The 16,596-nt window shown below is 40.4% G+C and overlaps 1 protein-coding gene across 2 annotated transcripts in view; it reads left to right on the forward strand.

The window, feature by feature from the left end:
- BCAS1 (brain enriched myelin associated protein 1) overlaps positions 1 to 4,985 on the forward strand; it is a 57,204-nt gene extending 52,219 nt beyond the window's left edge. For both annotated transcript variants that reach the window (XM_069804922.1, XM_069804914.1), the window contains one exon: positions 3,064 to 4,985. In XM_069804922.1, coding sequence (XP_069661023.1) covers positions 3,064 to 3,138 — 75 coding nt within the window. In that variant the 3' untranslated portion in view covers positions 3,139 to 4,985. The remainder of the gene's footprint in view (positions 1 to 3,063) is intronic.
- The last annotated feature ends 11,611 nt before the right edge of the window (positions 4,986 to 16,596 follow it).

The following is a 16,596-nucleotide window of genomic DNA, read 5'->3' on the forward strand; positions in this document are numbered from 1 at the left end:
AGAATAAATGTAGAGGAAGTAGAGATGTTCAGTGAGATATTTTTGCTTGCTTGAGTAGTATGCCAGACAGTTTGGCTGTGTATAGTCCCTCATCTTCTGTTGCTATTATAGAGGCCAATAGTATTCCTACAGCTTCTCTCTCCCATTAACAGAAGATGGCATTTAAAAAAAAAAAATTATAACAGTATAGCTGATTTGGTCAGTTTATTGTGCTTTTGAACTGGGAGGAAAAAAAAAAAGAAAAAAAAACGACAAAAAACCACAACTATGAGGTCTGTGTATGGAAAATATTTCATAGAAAATGGCTACCTCGTTTTGAATATCCCCAAGAAGATTACCCACACCTAAGAAACATAGCTCTGCATTGCTTCTGAAAAATAATCTACACATCTCCGAGGTGATCATACTAAGTCCCAGGAAGCTGTAATCATTAATCTAAAAGTATTAGATCACATGCAAACCAATGCCAGAATTTCCATTTCAAGATAACTCAAATATCTGGTAACAACTCAGCAGAAATGTTAAGCTTTATGCTGATAAAATGGAAGCAGGAGATACTTAACAGGGGATCCAGCAGGCCTCACTTGCTCACATAACCTGTGCCCACCAAGCTCCTCCTAAATTCTGGTGAGCTATTTCCATAGCAGCTATTTTAACACTACTCTCTCCTGAATCTGTCAATTCCTCTGGGAAAGGGCACAGAGTAAGAGGATGTCATAGTACAAGAATGCAGCTGATGAGAACACTGCAGTTCAAACATCTGCTCCCAGTTGGGCTAACAAATGCTGAAACTTTCAACACAAATGGAGCCACTTATGCAAGCAAACAGTGTTACGGCCTGGCTGCGTGGTTTTAGCACAGACGATAAGATCCAGTGGTTGTTCCTATGGTGAAAGAGATTAATTTATAAGCTATATAAAATGCAAAGGTATTTAGTGAGTCTTAGAAAGATTAGATTAGAAAGAAAATGAGAAGAAGAAAAAAAGATTAATGACATTGTTTTCTGAGCTGGAATAACTCATACTTAACTTGTCAGAAGCTGGGAGTGCTTAGCATGTGGAAACTATTCTGACCTATTCTGATCAGAGTATCTGGTATACTGACACAAACTTCTCCTGAGCACAAGCTGGAAAAAAAATATACTCCAATACCATGACATTCCTGTGTGTGCACTTTAAAGTGCTCTGTCCAAAATAATATGTTCCAGCTTAGTTGTCACAAGGGCAGACAACTTCTACTGCACTAAAAGGGGTTATGCAAAGTATCTGAGAGCAAGATGTGAGCCGGTGGTACCTGTACTTCTGAATCTGAGCGCAGAGCTGGAATTTGTCCATTAAAAGGGCAGGAACAAAGTTCTTTATTTCACATCAGGCTTGGAAATTCCAGTTTAACAAGAATCATCAGCCAGTCTCCCTCAAAGCTTCCTGCTTTAATCAGCAATCACCTTCAAAATGGGTGCAGCAGGGAGACTGTAGTATAAGCAAATAACATATGACTCTTCTGCAAATGTGCTAAATGAGTCAAAATGGGGATTAGCTCAAATGAGCTCCCCCTCCTCTACTCCTCCTTCCACCTATGTATAGGAAGAATGGTAAATAGTATAATCTTGTTTCCTAGATTTGTCTAGAAATGGCTTAATATCTTCATGCATCAGACAGGAACAGCTACAGCTGACAGATTCCATTACTCTTGTAATGTGGGAATTTTTTAACTGATGTGTAGGTTTTTAGGGTTGCTGGATAAATTTGGAACGACTAGCTGGTTTGGAATTGTTTGATGTATATTAGAAACTGTCACAATTTTTTATGTGTCTTCCATTTACTGCTACATGCAAGTGGCTAAAAAATTTTATTCTGTTCTAGACCATCTTCCAAACTCAAAGTCAGTATAAGCAGAAGCAAACCCATTGTGGCCAGTTGAGCTGCACAAGATTACAGTTAAAGACAGGGGATTCTTTTAGTCCATTATGATATTTGGCTGCTCTTCTTTATACTTAGATTTTCAAAGGTGAAAAATTAAAAGAATATCAGTGAGGTGGAGTCTAATCAGTATAAAAACCCCACTGTTTTTACTTCCCTGAAAGGGATGAGGAAGTTTGAGATCTTTTACTCTCCCAGTCTGACACAGAATAGTCCTATGGTTACCTGAAGTGATGAGTCAGGTTTCCAGTGTGAAGCGTACTGTGTGAAAGGACAATTTCCATATGACTGCACAGTTCCTATTGTAGGGAAAGCACATAGCAGTCACCTTTAGATTTGTCATGCTGATTGTTCTGTTTAGCATGTAATGATTTAGGCATCTGGCTACAAATAGGATTGGCATCCTACAATGTTAACAGTGACCTCTGGAACAGTGTTTGTGGATCCATTTTGCTGTCACGTTCTGAAATTTTGATGGTTTCAAGGCCAGTAAAACTAGGTCAAGGCATCTTAAATTAAAGCCAAGTTTTTATCAATTACTAGTAAAAAATTTAGTTGGTATAACTAGATCTATGCATTTCCTTAATCTAAGCCGGATTAGTATCTTGAACCAGTTCCAAAACCAGAATTATATTTGTAGTGTAAAAAAGCTTTATCACTATAACATTGTCAAATACCTGTCATGCATAAAAATACTTAATGTTCCTTTAACTTAGAGCAGACCAAGGCTGGCTATAATACACTATTAATCATGCTTGAAGGACTCTTAGCATGGTTTCAGTGAACCGTTTAGGCCGGGGAAATTTTAGAGAAAGCTATGCCAAAACTACAATACTACAAGTACACAGCAACATGTCTCTGTATGTTAGTCCAGTTTCTAAAGACAATTGCTTTCTATGCTAACTGGGAAAATTATATTAAAATAACCAACACATTTAGGCAAAGTTGCAAGCAGTAGCTTTCTGGGATTGTCATGATACAGATGGTGCTCATATACATATGCATATTAAATAAAGGGCAAATAAAGAAAAGCAGAGAGGTGAAATGAGTGGAAAATATCTGGTAGCAAATAGCACATAATGACAGACTTAACTGTTCTGAAATATTTGAAAATTGTTACAAATTTCTATATCTTATTCCACAGGGTTCCAAAAGGATGTCTGATGCGGAAGTGCAAACAGATCCAGTGTCTATCCTACCTGCTGGGAAATCCAAGTAATGAATACACTTGGCTGCTGAAGGATCAGCAGCTCTCTGTAAACTCCCTTGCAGTAGAGATGACTCATTATTTTCCTTTACATGGCTGTCATCAAATGCCTGAGGCTAAAGCAAACATTGGTGTATTATTTAAGGTATATCATTTACAGGGTTTGTTCATTAAATGTTAGAAAGCAACTCTAAAGATCATCAAGCAACGTGTAGTATATTTAAAGAAAGGTCATGTGGATGATTTTAAGTCTATAGAGGGTAGAGTATGTAAGGTAAGAAAGTGGCAGTGAATTAAATAAATGGCAGAAAAAAAATGCATGTGACAAAGGAATGCAGTTTGTGCGGCAAGGCATGAGCAACAAATCCTCAGCTTTAGAGAGCTTTAAAGCACCCAGAAAAAAAAAAAATCTCCTTTGATAAATGTTATACTTAAATGTAAAAACAACCAAGTCACCTTTTGTGATTTTCAATAGAGCTGAAATTAGCAAAAAGTCTGCAGTATAATAGAATCAGTGGTTATAAAGTTATGCTTCATATTGATTATTAATGTAAATTAAAACGCTAAAATGCAAAGGCTTTACGTGATTGAGACAACTTCTCTCTTGCCTTGGTGAGGTGGGATAACGAATTAAAAACTATTTAAGGTTCTAATAGGAACACAAGGGGGCACCCGCGTCCCCACCGTAGTCCTAACTTCAAGGCTGTACCTACAATCCTGTTATTAATGTTTTTCAGATGATAGGAAACTTAGTTGTTTCATCAGATATTTGTTTATATCCATACTTGTAATTAATTCTAATAAAAACCAAAATCCAGGCACCTCCCTGCTTTACAAGACTCCTGTAATAACTGTAGTTAATAAATTTTACAGAAAAAGAAGATTTCTGTGGTTTATTCAACCCTGGGCTAACCTAGACAGGGAACTGTGGGCCTGACATTTTAATCCACACTAGCATCTGAATAATACAGTACTGTATATTTTGACCTCCTTATGATGAAATAAACAACTACTTATCCTTTCAAAAAAATCATTTGCTGCTTTAATCTTAAAACAAAGTTTGTTATTTACATCCCTGTTTTCTGATGATTGATGTGACATTAAGGCATAAATCAGCACATAAAAACCCTGCCTGCGGAGTGAATAGCTGTCATTCTTTCTTTATGTGAGTAAAGATTAAAACTGGAAATCAAGTGAGAATTATGTAAAATCTGCAGAATTACATTTCTAACTAGTCATAGAAGACAGCGGTAAAAAAGCCTTGTTTCTGTGTACGAGCCATTGTAGGTAGATGGTATTTTTTCACTGGCCTCTGCAAACCTGTGGACTTGCTACGGACAACCAAAACTTGCTGCTGGTTCTATGCACAGGAGCACAGACAAAAGGTCCTTTAGTTATAATAGTACTTTCTGTTCTCCTCCCTAGCATAATGGGCCTTTGATGCCATATAAAGTGATATCAATCAAGAGTGACTGCTTACAGATTTCAAATCTGATTTGTAATGACCTACATCTGTGTAGGACCGGTGACTTCTGTACATCCCCATTTATGGTAGCATGAGAGAAGATTTGGGCTTGTTATATCCAGCTTTGCTCCACAAAAAAGTCTTAGGCTTTGTCTACACTACAAGAGTATACAGCTTTAATTAAATTAATGCATGTAAAGCTACATACAGTGAGACAACCACCATGGTTACATGCTGGTATGAAAGTGCCAGATGTCAGCATAGTGAGTGTTATCAGAAAAGAGGAATAAGCTATCATGCTATTTCCTGACTTCATACTGCTGTAATTGCCTCTGTATTAGAATAGTATTTAAGCAATTTTCAAATAAAAATATGTGCTGGCTAATTCATTATATTATAGACTGTATGTATATATATTATTATTTTATGGATAGATCAGGCTTTCTGTGGAAGAGAACAGTTCTTCCCTGGTCCATGCTTTAGGACTGGGACTGTGTTAATTGAATTCTGTATTCCCAAGGCAATTAGGACTGCTGACCATGTGATTTGACTGTATCACTTGGCAATGGGGCTAATTTCAGGAATCAGGAAATCCTCTTGGCAGAAAAACAAGAAAAACAGTAAGTTTGGCTGTGGGTGCCCCTTATGCCACTGAGCTATTATTGCAGATGAAATAACGGTTAGTGTTGGCACTGCCTCCCACGTGGAAACTCCCCTTTTTGTTTGATTCCTCTCTGATAACAGGAACAACACAAGCTTTGAAGAAGCAAGTCAGCCTTCTCATAAAGCGGCAACACGTGGAGCCCCAAGAGGAAGAAAGGTCTTAGGAGATGCATCCACAGTTAAGTTGAGCTTCCCCATTCCACACGCCGCATAAGAAACATAAAAGTACAGCTTTTATGTTCAGGCCCGGTAAAGCTTAACAAGTCATTTGGAAATCAAAGCTCTGGAAGAGGCTGCAATCCAAGGCAAAGGAGAAGAACAGCCAAAGCAATACATTGCATTTAGACTCTGTTGTCAACAAATAAGCTCTGGTTTTGTGCATAGGATCTTTTGAGGGGAACTGAAGCAGATCACAGCGCTTCAAGGATCTTAAGGTGTGTTTCATGTAGGCACTTCGGAAGAATTTTGAGAAGCTAATGCAATCTCATAAATATAAAAATCCCAGGGAACAGATTCAAATTGCTACTTTTTGTGTAAGAAATGCTTCCCTCCAATGCACAGGTGTATACCTTCCCCCCCTCCCATGGAAAAGCACGTTCCCGGGTGAGATTTGGGGCTCTGCTGCGCGTGTCCCGCTGTCTCCAGGATGAGCCCTCCGGGAGCCAAGCACGCCATCGCAGCACGGAGAAGCGAGCGGCTTCGTAGCAGGTTGGGTGCCGCAGGTTTCGTAACCTGAAAGCAAATTATCTCCTGCGAAAGTATAGCTGAGCTCAATTGTTCTTCTCTGGAAGCTGTCCAGATGCTTAACCTCACTGCACTTCAAGAAGGTTTTTATAGATAACTCCTGGCAAAACTGCCCCGTGCTGACTCTTACAACGCGCAGCCCGAGTAGAACAATGCGATTTCCGGTATTAAACAGTCCGCCCATTAATTGTGCGCGTAACCAGCAGCTAATTACCAGCATGCACAAAACAGGTAATAGCACTTTAGCAGCTATTATCATTTGGCGTAAGCATTGTCTGCTGACCCTTGCCTAAAAAAAAATCCAAAAACTCAAAACAAAAGCCTGGTGTTTTTTCAGCCTGCCCCGTCCACCGGTTGTCTTGTGCGTGTCTCTGAGGGGGCCCCGCTGGAGGCCGAGGCCTGGCCAGCCCTGTCTCCCTGAGCAGGCCTGTCCCCATGGCCACCCGACTTCGGCTGGCCCAAAGTTGCGTGTCCCCAGGGTTGTCACACTTCCCCGCACCTCTTAGGGGATGGAGGGAAACTGAGGCAGTGGTGAGGGCCGTGCCTGGCCCTCAGGGACAGTAGGTTTGTGATGGCTGCCATGACCCTGCCTGGCTTTTCTCAGGTGGAAGTGCTAGGATGGGGCCTGTTGGCATCTGCAAAATGGCCGTGAAGTATAAGGAATCGCTTGGTGGGTCGCAGAAAGAAAGAGGCCTTGCTGCATGCGACCTGTGGGGGCCGAAGTGTTGCTTTAAAGGCTGGTGCCAGAGCAGTGCTGGCTGTCTGTGTGGGCAGGCACCACACCTCGGTGGCCCGTGTCCTGGCCCACAGGCTTTCAGGTCCCCTCGGCCTCCTCCGCCTGCCGCTCCTGCCCCGGCCAAAGCGGGGGGACTGCCGAGGAGTTTCTGCGCGTCCTAGCTCCTGCAGAATATATGCCTGAAAATATCATAATTACACTCTTGTTCCTGTACAATAGGATCTTCGGAGGTTCCTGTTGGGCTACCCATCTGCTGAAAGCGTTTGTTCCGTTGAATTGTGTGCATCCATCAATCACGCTGTATTTCCATTCCCAGGGAGGTTTGCAAAGCGATAAACACCTCTGAGAGCATCCAGAAAGCACAGACTTTCTCCCTGTTGACCGTGCCAGACCTGTATCTACCCTCAGCCTGGCGTTAAGCTGGAGCGGCTTTCCAGTTGGGAATCTGATTAGGATCTTGCCCCTTGTAGGTACAAGATTCTTCACTTCAGGAGACGAGGGGTTGGTCTGCTCACACCGAGACCAGGATCTGACATCTCAGGGAGTAACAAAGCTGCTTCCAAGGTTTGTGTGTTTCGCATTGCTCTGCACCCATTAGAACATGTTTTAAGACTGCCTTAATACCTTTTTATATGTAAATGTTTACAGCTGGCTTTCAGGCGACTTATGCAACAAAATCCATGGTTTCATACATAGAAAAGATAGCACGACAGAAGATAAATAGAAAGGGTTAGTGCACAGATGAGTTGGGGCTGTGGGAACTGGCCCCGTTTGTGAGGTTAGAGATGGAATACCTCTAACTTCAGTATACTCATTTGAAAATACCAGTGAAGAATCTGGATTTGCTATAGACTCCACCTCTTCTGGATAACACACACAGGTCTTTACCGGCAGCCTCAGCAGTTTAGCAGTTCTGAGAACACAAAAACAGGAAATTCTGCAGCAGCCTTGTTGGAGGCTGAAGATGTGTACAAATTCCTTAAAGATTGTATTATTTTCTGAAAACAAATTATCAAAAGCCTTGAAGAAGAATAAACCCCTTATCATCACTCTTTGCTTTTACTTAATCATTTCCTATTAAATTTGTCACCTACTAAACTGCATAGGAAAACAACCTCCTGTACAGGAAGCATTAGCAATTTGACTTTAAACCGGAAAGGTACAAAGTCCAAATTCCTTTTTATCACATCCCACTAAGCAGGTGATGCGGCATTTGACACTACCCCTTCACCTACCTTTACACAGTAGGAGTAAGGGCCTTTATGATTATTGCAATGCATGGGGAATGACAAAGATAGAGCCTGGACAGAGTCTTCAGGACATTTAAAACATGATTAGAATTTTGCAGACTCATCTTTGTTGCAGTACTTCACAAATTTTAAGGATGTTTGTGATTACTTCATTAGACTTATTTGGAAAACATAAGGGAAGTGAGGATTAAGTTGCAGAGTTTTCACTTTTTTTTTCTGTCAGCAGTTTCTAATCAACTGAAGAAATACATTCTCAGTTGGTATAAACTGAAATTGTACTACTTGAGTAAATTAGATTGAAGTAACCCAGTATGTTGAGGAACTGTCATCACAGGAAGCTTTGTCTTTGCAGCTTTTGAGCACTGTCAGTGGCTGTCATAAGTGGAGTAAAAGAATTGCTTCTGAAAAATTTGCTTCTAAAATTGATCTGGCCTCTGAAGAAATCTTTTTTCCTTTTTCTTTTTTTTTTTAACCACTGATTCACAGTGTTAGAAAAGCATATAATTATCAAATGCCCTGTTCCTACACAAATAAATTATATAACCCCTGATAGGCAAAAGACTGACAGAAACAAGAACATATGTCTGTCTGGTAGAACTGAAAATCTTCCTATCACTCATTCACTTCAGAAAGCCCAAATCAAAACACTGCTGTCACGATTCCTCCGCAGGCAGGTTGTCACAGAGTGCTGCATTCAGGGAGCATCTCCCTTCAAGGGCACAAACAGAGGGTTTGGAAGAAAGTGGGGGATTTTGCCAGCAGCTGGCTTCAGCCTCCACCTGTGTGGGCTGGGAGGGAGCATGGGTTAACAGGGCAGTGGGCAGTGCTGTAGTCGCTGCTACAATGCAAGGCTTGTAGGAAGAGCAAGAGTTTAGCTTGCAGATGTCCTGCTGCCAGCTTCTGATCCCCTATCTGTCCTTCTCAAAGCTTTCTCACTCAGCCTCTGTATAGGAGACCATAAATTCCTATCTTGCATAGTTTACGCTATTTCTAGTACATATATGAACGTAAGTGCTTGTTGCCACCGCTCCGGAGGTGGTACCATGTTATGTATGAATGCACATCACGCTTCACTGCTTAGGAGATCAGGTTCATATAAACATATAGATAAATAGATACCTGGTGAGTTCCTAAAGCCTGGTGATTCTCACTCTAAGTACTATAGGAGACTTGCAGAATTAAACCTGTGCTAGATCTTAAGCTAAAGTATTTCACAGCCTTGGGTATTTATCTCTGTAAACTAAAATCCCTGGGACCTGAGATGACTGAAAGGTGTCCTCTCACTCAGCTGCCAGAAGAATAGAAGAGCAAGTAGGTGGAGACAGTAACCTTTTAAAAGTCTGCAACACAAATTAGCAGACATCCTTCATCAAATTCAGTAATCAAGGCTAGATATCTTTATCAGCATGTATTTATTGACACAGAATGGCTGTATCTATATTCAAATCCCCAATCATGGAGCAGAACCTTGTCTTAGATGTTATAGAAACCATTCCCTGTAGCCAGAGAACCCACTAATGTTGTACACTAGAAGCATTTTGGTGATTGCAGCCAAGTGTTTGCAACTGTGCTAGCAGAGCTCCCCTACCAGAGACATGAGCTACACAAATTTAATTCCAGTGTGACTAAATCCATGCTAAGGCTTTTATCAATGTTGTGACTATACTTGAAAATCATTTTGGGCTCTCTTCTCCCACCCTCTCGCCTCCACGCACTCCTGCCAGTAAAACTCCCAAGTAAAAACTAGGGGTTTTGCCTCCATCAATCTGCTGTTATGGTGGGGTCTGCAGGTCCCACAGAGACCTAGCAAGGGTTAATTACTGCAGTGGGGTGAGTCAGACCAGCTGGTTTTCATATATGAATTGCTAAGGAGGTTTAAGGTCCTTTGAAAGGATTGGGAAGGAAGAGCTAGCACATTAGCTGCTAGGAGAAAGGCCAGTTTGGGACACGGACCAAGTAGGAGCTGTGCGTTACTGAACCATCCCTCGGGCAGACAGGCAAGTGTGGGACTGTTGCCTTTTTCAATCTGGAGTATGTGCTCAGCCTTTCATGTGGAGTCTGTTCATGGCCTCCTAAGGAGATGCCAGTCCTTGATAAACTTTTCTGAGTTTAGTCTTCTCTGGAGTTTGTGGCGTGATTTGTCTGGAAGTGCTGTGGCAATACCTTAGCTCGAGCCCTCATTAAAACCTGACCTTTTGGAAATGTTGCACACCTGTAACCTAATGAAGCGATACGCTCTCCCGCCTTTATGTTAGAATCCTAAATGTGGACTTAGCCACTTAACTTCAACCCTGAAAACATAAACAACTTTGACCTTCATCAACATTTATTTAAAGGTAAATGGCAATGCTAGAATGTAAATTTACCGACGCCCAGAAGTACATAGGAACATTCATCACAGAAATAACAAGCTTACTTTTTAAAGTTGCCTTTCCCTGTAAAATGTGCTAGTGTTTTGTAAGTAGGGGATGTGTCACTTTAAAGCCTCACTGAGAGATCCAAGCAGGGCTTGTATTGGGTATCTTGATGTGAGAGAGTGGTGGTGGATTTTGGCACGTCAGCAACAGAAAGCCTGCCTGTGCCAGACAGCATCTTATATTTTTTTTCTTGGGTTAATCTTGGGGGGGGTTGTTTGGTTTCTTTCCTTTCTCAGCAAGCAAAAATCTCTATATATCTTAAATTTGTAGTCTATCTTGATTGTTGCAAAGAGGTTTAGTAACAGTGCAAAAGGAACCTGAAGTCTGTGGTGTGTTCAGAGCATACAGGAGATGTAGTGTGGTGAGAGTTAAGGCAAATCTGCCTTCTTTCATTGTCCCATGTCACCATGTCAGTCATGATAGCTGACCTGCAGTGATGTAATATAACATGCACACTGACGATTTTAACAAATGTCAATTTGAAACAAAGCATGAGCTTTTAGAGAAAGTTGCTTGTTTTAACTGAACCCAAAATTAAGCATTTATTATCTTGTCTCCTGTAAAGCATATTGTTCTAGCTTGGAAAAAACTGAAACTAAACCATATGCAGAATGTGGAAGAATTTAGAAAAATTTACTCTCTTTCCATCAAGTCTGTGCCTCATTTTTCTAGCTTCAAGGGAAAAAAAAAAAAGTAATTGCTGTAGACAGGGTAAAGATGGTAGTTACTATTCCTAGTCCATTACACAAGAGTAGGTGCTTTCAAGTACTTGGAAACAAACATTGTACTAAAATTACTACTGGTTACTGGCAGAATTACTTGTAAAAGTCTATATTCTAGGATGGAAATAGTATTTAGGGTTTTGCAGAAAGTGTTCCTTAAGCTTTTTGTTCACAGATGTATCTTTGTTCTTATGTACGCACATTTGCCAAGAATTTCCTAAGCAACTAATGATTATGCATGCTTCAATTTTGGGGTATTCGGCTTGTAACTTCTCAAAGAACTTAACCTTTTATGAATGCTGATTCTTTGGCAGTGAGATATTGTAAAGGTCACCCCAAATTGACATTATTAGCATGCTTTCAACCTTCTCATTTATTTTTAATTTACTCCCCCGAGTTGACTCTTCCTGAGACTGTAGTGTTAGTTCCTATAAAAGTTGAAAAATATGATATCAGTTTGTAACTGGATTTGTAAGTTTGGGGACAATTTACTATCTGTTTCTGAGGAATATTTTTTTATGTTTTCAGGCTCAAAAATGTATGGTCAGATTCCATGCATTGATTGCGTTTATCTAAGTATTTTTTTGTATCTGACTTCCTCTTAATACTTTTAGTTGATCTCTGCCCTACCAACAAGAGAATGTGAAGTATTGAAGTACTTCTGAAAGATCTGAATTTGCAATCTGAGATAATTAAAACTAATGTGAGTAATCCCATTGTTATCATCAACAAACATCTCAGATATTTAAAGTGAGATTTTTTTTTTTTCAGTTGTTAGTTTGAATTTGGATCTTGCTGTTAACTGCCTACAGAGGAAAAAAATTTTCCTCTGGCTGGAAAGATCAGTTTTTGCAAGTTAATGCAATGTCTACCTTCAAAATAGACACCCCCAGAAAGATAATGCATTATTGTTCCTACACTTATTTGTACTTTGTAGATGTAGTTGGGCTTCCTTACATTAAAGCCAGAGATACAGAAAGCACTGAAATACTGCCCAACCGAAGAGGAGAGTTTGTGGTACAGCAAGAGCAACACAGGTCACCCTTAGGGCCTTTCCCTGTTGATGGCTGTTTTCCTCATAGGTGTGATGTGAGACAGACGGAGGCTTTATACACCACCTCTCGTAAAGGGGCCAAAATGGGGCTGTGGGGCTTGCTTATCCTCTGCTGCTCGTGGGAGCTCACAGAACCTGGGACTTCCATGCGAAGTGGAAGACCCTAAACCGTGCAAGGACAAGCCAGGCTTTTCCCAGAATAGTATGCAAGGAGCGCATAAAAAGGTAGCTACATATATGTGTTTAATTTTACTTTTCCCAGTGTATATTACACCTGAGACGTTTCTCCACAAGACAGGTTTGGTAACTGTCTCCAGGGGACAATGTTTCCAGCCTCACCATAGCCCTGATTCACATGTGGTCATTGTTCAAGTGAGATATAGCCACACTTAGGCAAGACAGACTTTTTCTTTTCTTTTTCCTGTTGCATTTAGTGGGATATTTAACTTTCATTATCAGAACTAGTCCTGAGCTGTGGACTTAATATCCGGCCCACGAGGAAGTTTAGGCTTGGGCCAGATGATGAACACTATATAAAAGCTAATGTTGCTGTACTGTATAAAGAATCAGCTCAGGTGGAAAAGGAAAGGTGTGAAAAGGGAGGTGCTCACAATGAAATGGACTGCAAACAAGCTGCTGCAGACCCATATGCACAACCTGTTCTCAGCAGTGAAATATTAAAGATGAAGCAGATAAAAAAATCCTTGGTATTGAAAATAAGATTACTGCTTTCATGCATGTGTATCGGCACTGCAGCCCTTTCCACAGATGGACACTATTAAAGTGAGTAATCAAATATCAACATGTGTTTCATACAGAAAGAGACCTTAAGCTAACTGGCTAGCAGGAGAATTTTTGTATTTATTTATTTTTTAGATCAGAAAGATGACCAAGATTTTTAAGCTTTTTTTCAGGCTGATACTGTGTGGCTGATCTGGTGGCGGTTACTGGGACCTCAATGTGATCCTCACCTCAAGGTCCAGTCTAACAAATGCGTAATACATGTTTTTTGAGAAAAAGTAGAATGCATGAACCTGATTTCACACAAGGTCTTATCACCATTTCTGATAGGTTTCAACATGCACTAGGATAATTTAGATGTCAAAAATTGACTTGCTTTTACTGTAATTAAGTGGCTATACATCAGGATTACCTGAACTGAATTTAATAGAATCACAGAGTGCAGAACAGATGCAATGCTGCAAATACTGAGTGGCATTCGTCCTCTCCCAATATGATAAATATTGCAGCTACTTACTGAATTACTTAGCCTGTGACATTTCTGAAACTGATTCTGGACAGAGCAGGAGAAAAAGGACACCATATACAGATTTGCAATCGTCGCATCAATCTTCCAGTGAGTAATCGCAATCCCATCCAGTTCTATTCAGGCTGTACAGAGCAGTCTCCTCCCCTGCCTTCCTGGCAGAAAAACAGACAAAATTGTCACTTCCCCAAGTTGCTTCCTCATGCAGCAGCTGAATCCCATCTCCGTCCAGCTCTCCTGTTCTGGGCTTCGCTTCCCCAGTGCCTTTGTGTCTTGTGAATGCTGTGTGACTCTCCATTCTTGACATGGTCTCTTCAGTAAATCTGAAAAAAGTTGTTGCTGTTATTACAGGAATTGAAAAGTACTTTCCCAGATTTACATATATTTTTAACCACCAGTTTATCAAAGTTTGCTGCTTGAATTTCTATTAAACTCTCTTTTTCGTACAGAGCCCTGCTGTTCTACTGCAGTTAATCTGTTTGTCTATAGTAATGTTAGGTTTGTTTTAACTTTTATTGGGGCAGTTGATAAGATCCTGTGGATTACTGAACTCAGTAAAATCTGTATGCCCTACAATTGTGTATTACACAGTCCTTGATCTTGCAAATTCACTAAATGTCAGCGCAGTGGTACCAATAAAATTGTACACACTGCTTTCCTAACAGGGCAAGAATGAGTTGTTCTATCCAAAAATGACTGTCTGAAACAGATTTTTCCATGAACTGTTTTGTCAGTGTGTGTGCGTGCATGTACACACATACAATCCCAGCATTCCTGGGACCTCATGGATTAAGTTCCCATAAGCACACATGATATAATTTCTTCCAGGACTAGATTCATGTGGTAATGTCATTGTTGCACAACTGCTTTTCTCAGCTTTAAAATAAAGACATTAAGTACTAAATAATCAAAAGTTTTTCTTCCTTACTTCTCTCCCTAATTTTTTCCAATGTGAAATTTAAAAGCCAAAAATAAAAAAAAAAAAAAAAAGGAAAAAGTTATCTTCCGTATCAGAAGTACAGACATTCCCCTAAACTAAAAAGAGTTTCATTATCCCCCCCCTTCTTCACCCCCAAAACAGAAGTTGTTTCAACATCCTGCGTTATTACTGCTTTCATACCAGCAATATGCTTTTTGGCATGTCCTGTACATTACAGTAACAACCCAGCCTGCCAACAATTTAATAGCTCTGCTACGTGATTATAGTTTTCAGGCCATACCCACTTTATTGACACAGTTTCCTTTTACTATTGCTTAATATCACTTCCCTCCTCTCTCTGCCACCCCCTTCCCTCCCCACCCACGTTATCCAGCCACCTCTTTCTCCCCAATGCCAGTAGAGGGCACTTGGACTTAGTTTCTTGGACGTTTCAGTCGCTAAAACTATTCAAGCAGTTGCACTTGCAGGTTTTTTTTTTTCTTGTCGTCCCATACATAGAAAAAAAAACCAAAAACCTAAACCTACCTGATCGAAATTTACCTAGAGATCAGGAAAGGGAGTGTGGTGCCTGTAGGTGCAGATGTGCCAGAGGTGGGAATGGCACTGCAGGGGAAGACACTGGGGGACACCATTTTGGTAAACTCCAAGTGATCTGTTTTCTTTAGGAGGATCTTTCTGATCATGGAGGGAGGCTAATGAAAGGGTCCTCCAAAATGTTTTCGGAGCAATTTCTTCACAGCGGTGCTCTGGGTAAATAAGGCTTCTGCAGCCTCAGCGAAATGGTGGTTTATCCTAACTATAGCACAGTGCTGAGCACAGGACAACAGTGCGCACCTCCAAACCTCCCTGCTTCTTCCTTTGTTTACTCTTTGATATTTTTTTTTTTTCTTCCCAGGATTTACAGCTCAAGCTGGATGTTGTGTCCAGTAATCTCTGTTCAGGTTTCCTGTTAATCCTACCCTCCTTCACAAAGAATAAAACAATGCCACTGCATGGTTTAATTCTTAATAATTGGCTCAGGAGAGCTCCTGCTCAGCACTGTTCAGGGTATAAATGGTGATGGGGTTTCAGCTGGTACCTTTTCTGGGATCCCACGGATTAAAAGGTGATGTGGGGTGTGTGACTGTGGGAGTGGGGCAGACAAAAGTGAAGGAATGTCACTGAAGGGGAGAGGGGTCATGATAAAGGGGAAATGAGAGCGCTCTGGTTTCTTCATCTGCTGCCTTGCAAAAACTAATGTACTTAGAAAAAAATAATAATGTGCCTAAAATTGTATCTATGCACAGTGTGATGTGAATGTTAAGCAAGTGCCACAGAAGTGCTTTTAAATTAAAAAGAGAGAGGATAAATGAGAATAAGTGCCTTATGTATATGAAAAGACATATTCCCTACTCCATTCTCTCTTTGTCTTTGAAATGCAGAAGAAACAAGAAGGTCAAGAGAGATTTGGTCGACACCATAACATGGAAGTCACTTTTTGTGCTATTGTGGATGTGTTATTGTTCTTCTCTTACTGCTTTGTTCATATTAAGAATGAAATAAAAACAATGCTAATGACAAGAGAGGGACAAAGCCTGTGCTGGGCCAGATGGCTGTTGGAGAGGAAACATGCTTACCTGTGTACTTTACCACACTGCTTTGAAGAAAAACTACGCTGTATACTCTCACCATATCCTTCTCACAAAGCAACTTTCAATTTTCTGCTTGAGACCTATGAAATCTCTTGCTGTAAACCTTTCCCTCCTAACACTGCCATCCAATTGGGAAAGCTGTTACCTAATAGAAGTAACTGAAGCGTGTCTGGTACAAAATATGAATAAGGTTGATGGCTGACAATTGCACACAGTTAAGCAAAGACAACTGATTTTTTATTTACATCTGTCATAATTGTATATACAGTTGTACAGTCTGTTCTGTGCTTTCAGTTCACATATAAGTCAGATAACTGTATAACTGCTTTGTAAGATACATAATTGCCTAGTTATGTACATAATTAATTAAATACCATATGCAATCGTAACTGCATGAGTAAAATAGGAGTGCAGTCATACCTGTCACAATAGGGTGAGCTTGGATAGACAGCTGAGTTATTAATGAGAAAGCCTTGCGTATACTGGGACAACTGGAGTTCTTAACTTGTCATCTATGTAACCTCAGCAGAATAGCCGTCGCAGAATCAGTCACTTTTAAAAGGAAGTATCCTTATCCTGCA

This window comes from Haliaeetus albicilla, chromosome 2 (genome assembly GCF_947461875.1).
Source record: "Haliaeetus albicilla chromosome 2, bHalAlb1.1, whole genome shotgun sequence".
In the NCBI taxonomy this organism is placed as follows: Eukaryota; Metazoa; Chordata; class Aves; order Accipitriformes; family Accipitridae; genus Haliaeetus; species Haliaeetus albicilla.